Source organism: Sphaerodactylus townsendi, linkage group LG15 (genome assembly GCF_021028975.2).
Source record: "Sphaerodactylus townsendi isolate TG3544 linkage group LG15, MPM_Stown_v2.3, whole genome shotgun sequence".
Classification (NCBI taxonomy): Eukaryota; Metazoa; Chordata; class Lepidosauria; order Squamata; family Sphaerodactylidae; genus Sphaerodactylus; species Sphaerodactylus townsendi.
In genome coordinates this window covers 11,852,378-11,864,580 of record NC_059439.1, presented here as the reverse complement: position 1 = coordinate 11,864,580, position 12,203 = coordinate 11,852,378, and the positions used below count along the sequence as shown (strand labels likewise).

Below are 12,203 nucleotides of genomic sequence, written 5' to 3'. Positions count from 1 at the left end.
ACTTTCTGGGGACAAAGGCCACCTGTTTATGGGACAGACGTCAGGATGGGAAAGTTGAATTGCCTCATCAGCAAACCCACTGGGGGGCCTGCTTACAATCCTGTCTTATTGCTGAAGGTTATGTAATTAGTCTGCTGCACTTATCATAGAACTGACTCATTCCTGCGCTCTGTGTGAACAAGCCGAGTTGTAGGGAAGAAGCCAATTTATAAGAACAGGCACAATTTCTCCACTGAAAACTGATAGGAGAGTAGCTTGCCCTGTGCTACAACCTTCTAATCAGGGAGTTCTCGGCCTTGAAGTTTGTCTAGACTCAGTTGGTGAAGGTTGAGGAGAAACTCCCCTCTGTACACTGTAGTGTTCATTATTTTTGTAGATCCCCTGATTCAAGATCTGTAATTTCTCTAGGCAGGACTCTGGGACTTCGACAGGGGACTTGACCATTTGTTAAGACAGTGGAGGGGCTTTGGGATAGCCTCCCGAGGACTGAATTGGGAGGTTTGGGAACTAGCACTCCACAGACCATCAGGTATAACAAGAGAACTGGCCCTAGCTCAAACCTGGTGGAGCCCTGCAGGATTTAACCCAATTGGCTTGTAAGTCCCACCAGGCATATGTTTGAGGACAGCAGCGGTTAGATCCTTCAAGCTGCCTCCCTTTTTTCTTTCCTCAGATAGGATTGAAATTATGTGCCAGTTATGAGAACTCTATATTCTAGTGGCTTTATAGACTTACGGCTTTAAATCCAACTTGTATTTGTGTATATTATTATTGTGTTTTACAATTCTTGAGGCAAGCCACAAAACGATAGCCAAGCTTCACTTCAGTAACAGTGTTGATTCTTTGCTATGGGGGCAGCTGCTGCCAAAGCAACATCTGCACAGCCAAACAAATATCCAGTAGTCTTGCTGGGCAAAAGCCCTACCTGGCTATACCCACTTGCTTAAAAACCAGTGGTATATTTGCAAAAATTTCCGGTTCGTTAGTATTTTGTATTTTTTAGTGTTTTTTTCAGTTTTCAACCTGCAGGGGGTGCAGTTTTAGGCTAGCAGCACCAAAATTTCAGGGATTTTTCAGGAGACCCTCCTGATGATACCATCCAAGTTAGGTGAGATTTGGTTCAGGGGGTTCAAAGTTATGGACTCCCAAAAGGGGTGCCCTCACCCCATATTATTGTTTCCAATGGGAGCTAATAGGAGATGGGGGCTACACATTTGACCCCCTGAACCAAACTTCACCAAACCTGGGTGGTATCATCAGGAGAGTCTCCTAAAGATACCCTGAAATTTTGGTGCTACTAGCTTAACAATTGCACTCCTGACAGCAGACACCCTCCAAATTTCCCCAGATTCTCCTTTTAAATCCACCTCCTTCGGCATGGACTTAAAGGGAGAATCGGAGGTCCCCAGTTTAAACATTGAAAGTGATGCTGTTTCAGGGTGGGGGATAATCCACCCCAAAACAGCATCACTTTCAATGTTGTTTTAACTCGGGACCCCAGATTCCCCCTTTAAGGTGGATTTAAAAGAACAATCTGGGGTCCCTAGTTTAAACACCATTGAAAGTGATGCTGTTTGGGGGTGGATTCCACTGGAGGTGTTTCGTGAGAGATGATGCTAACATTTGTCAGCATTGTGTAAATGTGTTTCTGCTGGGGGTGACCTTTGTGAGAGATTTACATGCTTAATCACCCACTTGCACTGGCTTGGAGCTGTTTCTCAGGCTAACAACCTACCTCATAGGGTTGGTGTGAGGACAAAATTAGGAAAGAGAGTTGGTGGGGAGAGAGCCATGTATGTTTTGCTGGGGGTGGGAGGTGTTTTGTGAGCTGGTGCAAAAATCATTGTGGTGGGGGAGGGTGGCCACCTATACCGGTGGGGAGGGGGGGACTCAGTTTTTTCACTGGGCTCCAGTTTGCCTAGATACGCCTCTGCTAAAAACACTTGGTAACCACCAGAACAGGGCACACATTGGGGGCCCCTACGTCTAGGTAATGCAAGACTCTGTTAGCTGATTATTACAGTTACAGTCTCGCCAAAGAAATGGTGTGTTTATGTACCAGATGTTCAAAGAGGACTGGGGTGAAGGGCTTTTTCCTGTCCTCACCATTGCTGAATTTCTGCCCAATGATTCAATTTCCTGGTCAGTTCCAACATTCTTTTCCTGTGCATAGATCAGGAAACAAAACAAGTCATATCTTGGCATATGCTTGTGCTTAGCAGCACAGAGGAAAAAAGAATTATCTTCAGAAATGCTCCTTACCCAATGAGCAAACTTCCCCATGGGTTGCAAAACAAAGGATTCTTTAAAAAAGAACAACATAAATTAGAGGGAGGGGGATACGCTTTATTGATGTTTAAAATAATAAAAAATATCCTGGGGAAAAAATTAAATTTTATTCAATAAAATGACTGGCCGTTCTCTGTCATTGCCAGAGTTAAGCTAGAATTAAATATCCAATAAATTATCCTCAAACAAAACTGTCTATAAAATACACCATCAGTTGCATAATTTAGTTAGAGGGTTGGATGAGTTAAATAGGCATAAATAAAACACTGTCCGTAAAGGGGTGTCTGGAAAGAAATCTAGACTTGTTGGTAGAGAACTGCTTGGCTGGAGCACAAAGATGGACTTCACATCCGTCTTGGTCACGTGCAAAAAGCTGTCTTGCGCTGCCAGACTGCCGCTTGCGGGCCGTACAGCTTCTCCGCCCGGTGTTCGAAGGCTGAGACCATCTGCTTGACAACCTCGTCAAAAAAGAGGTTGGCTAACTGAGAATGAAGAATCGACCGGAACTCAAAGGAAACCTGAGGAGGAGAGGAAAGCAGTTCGTGAGTTGAAACAGAAGGGTGGATTACCATAGGTTTAATGCAAGAATGCCAGGGTTGGTTACAATCGCTCTAAAACTGTGATTGCCAAACTGTACGGCAAGTATGCCCTCTTTTGCGTCCTGAAGCTCCTGCCCAGCAACTTCATTGGGTTCTCTAGCATTATGGGAAAGGGAGAGGGGTCTCCCATCCAATTTCTCCACCCCCAGGCATAATTGTATAAATTTTCATCAGTTCCGCATCCTCATCACCTTTTTAAATTACTGAAAATCTGCAGGCTATGGCCACTTATGCACTTGTGGTCTGCCCCACCGTGAACGTATTCCCCTCTGCTCAGATTCTTGGTTGTGCACACATTTTCCCTCCTTCTGAACTTATCATATCACAAATCAGAGAAGCCCCAGGGTTTCTGAAACCTGGCAAAATGAGAATTTCCTTCCCCTTTCTCCCTTCACAGCGAAAGTTAAGGGAATTAGCATGCATTTTGCTTTCTTCGGGTTTCCTCATTCCACGTGGCTTTCCCTGCTTGCACAATAGCAGCTAGAATAAGGAAGCAGAGGGCGGAAAAAAGGGTGGACCAGCTCAACTGTGTTCACTTTGCAGCAAGAAAAACCCACTGAAACAGTAAACCGCGGGAAAAACCCACTGTGAAGAACACAGCTGACAGGTAAACACTGCATGCCTAAACGGCTTAAGTTGCCATGCTGAACCACTGGCTAAATTTGCAACCGAGTACAGCATGAGATTTGCAGGGCCCAATAATTGTCTCTCCATGGGACTTTCACTATCCAGAGCCACAACCTGCTTTCGTTTTTGAAGCTTCCTAGTAGTGAAGCTGCTGCAGCAGCTGGCTGGTGTCATTGACATCTCTGATATAATCAACCTTACCAGCAATCGCTGGTTTGCACAACCAGCACATTTATGTTCTGGAGACAAAGGTCACCCGTTTCTGGGACAGTTTTGGGAGTTCTTGGCCTGGAGGCCTGCCACAGGATGGGGAAAAACTCCCCTTTGGACACTCTCATTATTTCTGAAGATTTCCTGATTCAACCACTGTAATTTTTCTAGGCCAGGGATCAGCAAGCATCCTTTACTATCAAAAGAGACATTTTTGCACACACACCTCTCAAGAAAAAAACCTGCTTGGAACCGCAAAACATATTTGAGCCTTATAATGAAGGTAATGCTGCCTATTAAATCTAAATTAGCCTATCAACATTAGTTCTAGGTCCAATTGAGCATTAATTAGTGTGTTTTACCACATGTTTTACCCACCCAGAAGGGAGGTTCTGGCATCTGTGGGCACCAGGGGTGGCAGAGGAAATTTGGCCTGAGGCATGGACATTGTGTCTTCTACCTCTCTGGCACTTCTAGGTGTTCCAAGAGCCAGCGCGGTGTAGTGGTTAAGAGCAGGTGCACTCTAATCTGGAGAACTGGGTTTGACTCCCCACTCTGCCACGAGTTGTGGAGGCACATCTGGGGAACCAGATTAGCTTGTGCACTCCAACACATGCCGGCTGGGTGACCTTGGGCTAGTCACAGTTCTTCAGAGTTCTCTCGGCCCCACCCACCTCACAGAGTGTTTGTTGCGAGGGGGGAAGGGAAAGGAGCTTGTAAGCCCCTTTGAGTCTCCTTACAGGAGAGAAAGGGGGAGGTATAAATCCAAACACCTCTTCTTCTGCCTGACTCCCTGCCTGGGGACAAGCAGAGCACAGGAGGGCAGGCATTGATTGCCAACAGAACTGACTCGAGTGGCAAACATGCTGCGGAGATGTCATGCCCCTCCGTAGTGGAGCATGGGAGCAGGACCACTAGCTGCAGCCCAGTGCCCTTCGCAACAATGTACATTCTGTACATTCAGCCAGCCTGCACGCTGATTAGGTTGCAAAATCCACCTTTTCTTAACTTAAAAGCTAAACTGCTCAGGGACAGAAAATGCACTAATGGTTAAGTGTGGATTGCATGTGGGCCTCACAAAACTAAACAGGTTTCTTCCATGCAACATCTAGATTTTGTACTCCGGAACAGCAGATTTGCACAGACAGCTCTGTGGCTTGCTGCCCATAAAACATGTGGTTCTGCCAATAATGAATACTTCCAAAGTAAATGACCCAGACCTTCAATGGCCTGTTCCCTGGCAGCAAGAAAACCCTGAAGCTTACGCAAATCCTTGGACTGGTGGTGAAACTCGAGTCACACCACGGCAGCTCTGAGAGCCACACATTCTATTGGCCTGGGAGATCTTGCGCTGACAGACACACCCCCACCAAAAGCTGACCCACAAAATCACTCACGTAAAAGCTGAGTGTGCAAGTGTCCGGATGACCGGCACGTCCTGGCCCAAACTGCCACAGCATTTCCAAGTGCTGAAATAACCGCCCGTCTTTACTCACGGCCTGTGAAGGATGAAATGCCCGACATTTTAAAATGAGCTTGGTCAACCCATATTCAATGCAAGATTCTTCCATCGAGCAGCAGTGGCGTAGCGGTTAAGAGCAGGTGCACTCTAATCTGGAGAACCAGAGTTGATTCCCTGCTCTGCTACTTGGGCTGCGGAGGCTTATCTGGGGAACCAGATTAGCCTGTGCAGTCCAAACGCATGCCAGCTGGGGAACCTTGGGCTAGTCACAGTTCTCTCAGAACTTTCTCAGCCCTACCCACCTCACAGGGTATTTGTTGTGGAGGGCGGGGGGAAGGGAAAGTAGCCTGTAAGCCACTTTGAGTCTCCTCACAGGAGAGAAAGGGGGGGGTATAAATCCAAACTCTTCTTCTTCATTGTCTATTCAGACATACACTCTGCACAATGTAGGGTTGCCAACCGCCAGGTAACAGCTGGAGATCTCTCATAATTGAGTTCCAGGTGACCAAGATCAGTTCCCCTGGAGAAAATGGTTGCTTTGGAAGGCCACATCCCCAAATCCCTGACCCAAGCAGCCCTGGACTGCCTCTTACTCGGATCTGACGATGTGGCACCAATGAGACCTCAGAGATGTAACGCTCGACCACAGGAGGGAACCCCACTTCCAATTCAGCTCGTGAGAAGTTGCTGCGGTGGGTCAGGAGGCGGGAGCCGGTGCACCAAGGGACAAAAAACCGATAGCTGGCTACGTCGGCCACAATGTCGTACATCTGCTCAACAGAATACCTGCAAGGGAAGAAGAATGAGGAAGTCCAATGAGGAAGAGAAGCACGAAGCACACAGCTTGTGGCCAACAGCAAGGATGATCATTAGAAACATAGAGCTGGAAGGTCTTCTAGATGGAAGGTCCTTCTAGTACAGCCCCCTGCATAGTACAGAACATTCACAACTATCTCCCCCCACCAACCCACTCCCCTAGTGACCCCTGATCTATGCCCACAGGAAATCAAAACGTCTCCACAGTCTAGGCCTGGAGGAAAATTTATTTTATTTATTATTACATTTTTATACCGCCCTCCCCCGGAGGGCTCAGGGCGGTGTTCCTTCCTGACCCCATCTAGCCTTCCTGACCCCATCTAGCCTCAGCTTTAAAACTTCCAAAGAAAGAAGAAGAGTTTGGATTTATACCCCACCCTTCTCTCCTGTAAGGAGACTCAAGGTGGCCTACGAGCTCCTTTCCCTTCCTCTCTCCACAACAGACACCTTGGGAGGTAGGTGGGGCTGAGAGAGTTCTGAGAGAACTGTGACTAGCCCAAAGTCACCCAGTAGGAATGTAGGAGTGGGGAAATAAATCTGGTTCACCAGATAAGAGATCACCATTCATGTGGAGGAGTGGGGAATCAAACCCAGTTCTCCAGATTAAAATCCACCTGCTCTTAACCACTTCACCAACTGCTCTTAACCACTACATCACACACACACACACACCCCCCCCGAGGAACCGCTTTGGCAGAAAGGACTTCCTAATGCAACCTTCCCCAACGCCTTCAAGAGTTCCTGGGTCATTGCTCAGTTTAAGCCAATGCTCAGCCCATAGAGCATTCCTTGTGCCTGAGATATGTGATATAAGAGTGCCTCTGTGCATGTCAAAAGTAAAGCAGGCTGTGGCTTAATTCTCACTGTGGTGGTTAAACCACGCTTGGGCCCAGCTGCTGGCAGTGGCCTCCCACACTGGAATGTTTCTCTATTTTTTTAAAAAAAATTCCTCCCATATAAAAATTTAGCTTTCAAAGAAGACAGATTCTAGAAGAGTCTTCTCCCTTATCCCCTAGCTTTCAATATGCAGGGATTTCGGTATTTAATCTTGCCTGATGTTACCACCTTAGTGAGGAGGAGACGAAAGGTATACTCAACCCAAGCTGATGGGCTTCTGCATATTCTGTGCGCTTGCTGGCACCAAACAGAGGAGCTGCCAAATTCATGAAGGGCCGGCGCTGCTGTTTCACAGTTAGTGTTGAGGAGAGAGAAGGGAGGGTCTTCAGAGTCTGAGGGGTCCTACTGGAGCTTAATTGCCTACGACACGACAACCACGACCTGTATAGAGGAAAGGAAACATTAGTGGTACAGCAGAGAAAGAAGCAGAAGACGTCTCTCACAGTAACAAAGGCAAAGATAGTCCTTACTGATCCATAGGGTGATGTCACATCACAATGTTTACTAGGCAGACTATGTTTAGGAGTGGTTTACCATTACCTTCCCCAGCTGTCTACACTTGACCCTCAGCAAGAGCCAGCAGGGTGTAGTGGTTAAGAGCAGGTGGACTCTGATATGGAAAACCAGGTTTGATTCCCCACTCCTCCACCTGAGCAGCAGACTTTTATCTAGTGAACTGGGTTTGTTTCCCCACTCCTAAACATGGAATCATACAGTTGGAGGAGAGCCCAAGGGCCATCAAGTCTAACCCCCTGCAATGCAGGAACATAGTCAAAGCACTCCTGACAGATGGCCATCCAGCCTCTCTTTAAAAACCTCCAAAGAAGGAGACTCCACCACACTCCAAGGTAGTGCACTCCACTGTCGAACAGCCCCAACCGTAAGGAAGTTTTTCCTGATGTTTAGGTGGAATCTCTTTTCCTTCACCTTGAACCCATTACTCCTGGCCCTAGTATCTGGAGCAGCAGAAAACAAGCTTGCTCCCTCCCCAATATGACATCCCTTCAAATACCTAAACATGGCTATCATGTCACCTCTTAACATGAAGGTTGCTGGGTCACCTTGGGCCAGTCACTGTTCTTCAGAACTCTCTCAGGCCCACCTATCTCACATGGCATCTGCTTTGGGGAGAGGAGTCAGTATGTCTCTTTGGGTCTCCTTACAGGAGAGAAAAAGAGAGAGAACTCCAAACTCCTCTTCTTCTTCAAGCTTGGTACTCATTTGACCAGCCTTGGAAGGATGGAAGGCTGAGACAACCTCGAGCCAGCTACAAGAAACCAACTTCTGGTGGTTTTGAACAGGCTGCGAGCAGGGCTTGGATTGCAATATTGAGGTTTACCATTCTGTGCCCCTACATCTATCGCTCAGCATGCAATCTGTGACTAGTGGGGTGAAATATACACTGTTATCCCAATTGCTAACCTTGTATGGAAGAACTTCATAGGGAAAATGCTGGATTTGTTTATTTACAGTTTTATTCAGAAAATGTATATACCACTTCTCCAGAGACTGGCTTAAGGTAATCTGCTGTTGATTCTTGCTCAGCTATTTTAGCCACTACAGCCATGAGTACCTTGCCCGTGTGTGCGCGTGCAGCTATTAAGTGCTGCCACATCACTTCTGAATCATGGCTACCTGATGAACCAATGTCCTCCAAAATGTCCTACAGTTAACAGCCTTGTGCACGTCTTGCAAAATGAGGGCCGTGGCTTCCTTTATTGAGTCAATCCATCTCCTTTGCCAGCGTGGTGCAGTGGTTAAGAGCACGTGCACTCTAATCTGGAAAACTGGGTTTGATTCCCCACTCTGCCAGTCAAGCTGTGGAGGCTTATCTGGTGAACCAGATTAGCTTGTCCACTCCAACACATGCCAGCTGGGTGACCTTGGGCTAGTCCAGGGGTAGGGAACCTGCGGCTCTCCAGATGTTCAGGAACTACAATTCCCATCAGCCCCTACCAGCATAGCCAATTGGCCATGCTGATAGAGGCTGATGGGAATTGTAGTTCCTGAACATCTGGAGAGCCGCAGGTTCCCTACCCCTGGGCTAGTCCCAGTTCTTCAGAGCTCTCTCAGCCCCACCTACTTCACAGGGTATTTGTTGTGAGGGGGGAAGGGAAAGGAGCTTGTAAGCCCTCCTTGAGTCTCCAACTCCTCCTCTTCTTCTTTTGCTGCCTTCCACTTTTCCTAGCATTATTGTCTTTTCCAGTGACTGTTGTCTTCTCCTAATGTGACGCAAGGCAAAGTACTCAAGGCCTATCACACCCTATGCAGATCTTAAAATCCTATTATTCCTGCTTATCTCATTTTAGCCTCCTCTGGGTGTTCCATTTTGACTAACAATGACTGAGAGTGTCTCACCCCCACACTGACTGAACTATTTTGATTGGATCGCCTTCTGAACTAGCTGCTAATGAAATTCTCTCCATCCCTGAATTTAGGAAGGGCAGCAATCCGATCTTCTAGCCTCTTAACCTTCTTCTCTATAAGTCCCATCAGCTTTCCCCCTTTGACACTTGTCAAAAATTATTCATACACAATAAACACATAATTATTCATAAGCATGCAAATGTGTAATTACTTCTTAACAGCTGGTAGAGGTCACCACCATTTATTCTACGTTTAAAAGTGTTGTTTGTTCAATATGCATATTATAAATGCTGATTATTGGGGGGCATCATTTTGTACTTTTGCCCCCCTTCAAAAAAATGTCCCTGCAATGCCTCCTTGTGCAGTTCAAAATTCCACATGAATTGGTCAGCAATGGAAAAAACTTGCTACTAAATACAGGCAAAATAAAGTGAAATACTGGAGGCTGCAAACCGTAAAATGCTGTGAAGTCATCTTCCAGGTTAAGGCGCAGGATCGGGGCCAGCACACCCCTTTTGAGTTCAGTGGCAGAACTATGCCACATTGTCCGGTGGGGGGAGGGAGGGGGGGCTGTGCATGTTAAGTGCCACCAAGTCACTTCTAACTTAGGGCAACCCTATGAATGAGTGGGCTTCAAAACGACCTATGGTGAACAGCCTTGCTTGGGAGTCTACTCACAGAGTAATCTTAAAGAGGAGTTACTCCAACCTAAGCCTATTAAAATGGATAAGCTTAGACAGAGTGCAGTGGTGTAGTGGTTAAAAGCAGGTGACTCTGATCTGGAGAACCAGGTTTGATCCCCCACTCCTCCACATGAGCGGCGGACCCCGGTCTGGCGAACCAGATTTGTTTCTCCACCCCTACATTCCTGCTGGGTGACCTTGGGCTAGTCCCAGTCCTCTCAGAACTCTGTCAATCCCCACCTACCTCCCAATATGTCTACTGTGGGGAGAGGAAGGGAAAAGAGTTTGTAAACCACCTTAAGTCTCCTTAAAGGCGGGGTACAAATGCAAATTCTTCTTCTTAGATGTAAGACAAGGTATCTCAAGAGGACTCAGTCCCAGATGGGGATTTCAGATGTTCCCCTTTGCCTTGGTCCATGCCCTACATTAATGAGTAAAATATTTAATACCGATTATCGAGATATTATTTCCTTAAGAGCAAGGCTCGAGTCCTCCTCTGCAAAGCAGCGCAGTACGATGCGCGGGGCTTCCGCACGACTCTCAGTCCGGCTCCGCTACTAAATACTTAGAGCACGAGATTAATGCGGAGCGCAGCAAACCCGTTCAGGAACGAACCTTCCCGCCGCCAGCCTCGAACCCGGATCCCCACCTCTTGCGACCTTCTTCTTACCTGGGGTCCTTCCCACCTCGAGGGCGCAGAGCCGTCTCCAAGACCTCCCGAAAGACGGCGATGCTTCGCCCGGTGCGGTGACTTCCAGCCATCGTCGATGGTGATCCAAAGGAGTTCTGGTGGTTTGGAGGAGGCGGCCAAACGGCTTAAGCCGGAGTCGAACCGACGTCACCGGGGGTGTGGGGTGAAGGCCGGCCCTCGCCTCTTCTGGCCCCTGCAGGAGTTCCCTAGCACGCGGTCCCCAAAGGGGTTGCGCAAGAACTGGGAACCGGCCGAGCGCCAGGGGGTGGGTCTCAGCCAGGACTGCCTTGCAGAGAAATCTCCTCCCGCAGGGCTTGCAGTGGCTGACGATCAAGCCTTAGGAGGAGCAGGGATCTCACCGGGATCGAACCGCTCTCCTGCAGGCCAAGACGGCTGTCTTCTGAAATTACCTTCTGCAAGGAGGAACTCTCAGGAAGCGCAGCTGGGGAGCAATTCCCTGGCCAGGCCCAAAGTTCTGGTCTCTTTTTTTTTTAATATCCCCCCCTTCCTCCAAGGAGTTTGCAGTGGCATCTCTCCCCCCCCCCCCCTTCTCTGTTTATCCTTACAACAATCCTACCAAGTAGCAGAAGAGGGGCTTGGATTTAGACCCCAGTTTTCTCAACGGTAAGAAGTCTGGAAGCACCTTACAAACTCCTTCCCTTCCTCTCCTCACAATTGTCACCTGGTGAGGCAGGCAGGGTGGAGAGAGTTCTGCAAGAACTGTGATGGGGTCAAGGTCAACCCGCAGGCTTCATGGGGAGGAGTGGGGAATCGAACCTGGTTCTCCTGATTGGAGTCCACCTGCTGTTAACCACCACTGTACTAATTTAAGATACCCACTGAGCCTCATGGCCACATAAGGATTGGAACCCTGATGCCCACATCTGACTGGCTCTGCTAATCGCATTTGTCTTGAAAGTGCTTAACTTTGGCTGGATCACACCCTATAATCTTTTGTTTTAAATCAAGCGTCCCCATTTTATCAAGCTTATTCCAGAGCAAATCTTTTTTAAAGCAATGGTGTCATGGCCCAGTTCTGTAGTTGCAGGATAGCTACAGCTGTGCGCCTTGGTCTACCAGGTGGCTTCAAAATGAACTTGGACACCTCAGCTTCATACACCCACCCTTAAAGGTACAAATAAATTGTTGGGAGGATTGACTGCTGCTTGGGAAACACCACATCGCACCCTCCCCCATGTCTGAAAGCCATTACGCTAACCTCCGGGTGTCTTGCAGATGCCATAAATGAGTCACACGTGACGTTTTTTCACCTTTGAAGCATTGCATTGCCACTACAATGAAGTTTCAAAGCGGGACAGCTGTCTTTTCTAGGTGTGTCACAGTGGGCCTTTGTCATTACCCTCCCTCCCTTTCTGGGGTGTCTGCAGGGTGGGATAAAGGAAGCATTTGGCTGGGTTAGTGCTTGGGTTGGAAACTTCCCATGAAGGAGGGGGAGGAGCAAAGTCACAGAGACAGTGAACAGGGGGGGAAGAAAGGGGAGTTAAGTTTTCACCCTGGCTTTGTGATGAAATAATTTCTATATCTAACTCGAACCATTAAAA

The 12,203-nt window shown here is 47.8% G+C and overlaps 1 protein-coding gene across 1 annotated transcript; it reads right to left on the bottom strand.

Moving 5' to 3' along the window:
- Positions 1–2,283: 2,283 nt before the first annotated feature.
- On the bottom strand, positions 2,284–10,953 carry LOC125444992 (coenzyme Q-binding protein COQ10 homolog B, mitochondrial-like). The gene is made up of 5 exons (XM_048517803.1): positions 10,621–10,953; positions 7,102–7,281; positions 5,781–5,973; positions 5,123–5,224; positions 2,284–2,807 (listed from the first exon to the last, which is right to left on the bottom strand). The coding sequence occupies exons 1-5, from the start codon at positions 10,710–10,712 to the stop codon at positions 2,649–2,651; spliced, it is 726 nt and encodes a 241-aa protein (XP_048373760.1). The 5' UTR covers positions 10,713–10,953; the 3' UTR covers positions 2,284–2,648.
- Positions 10,954–12,203: the final 1,250 nt, after the last annotated feature.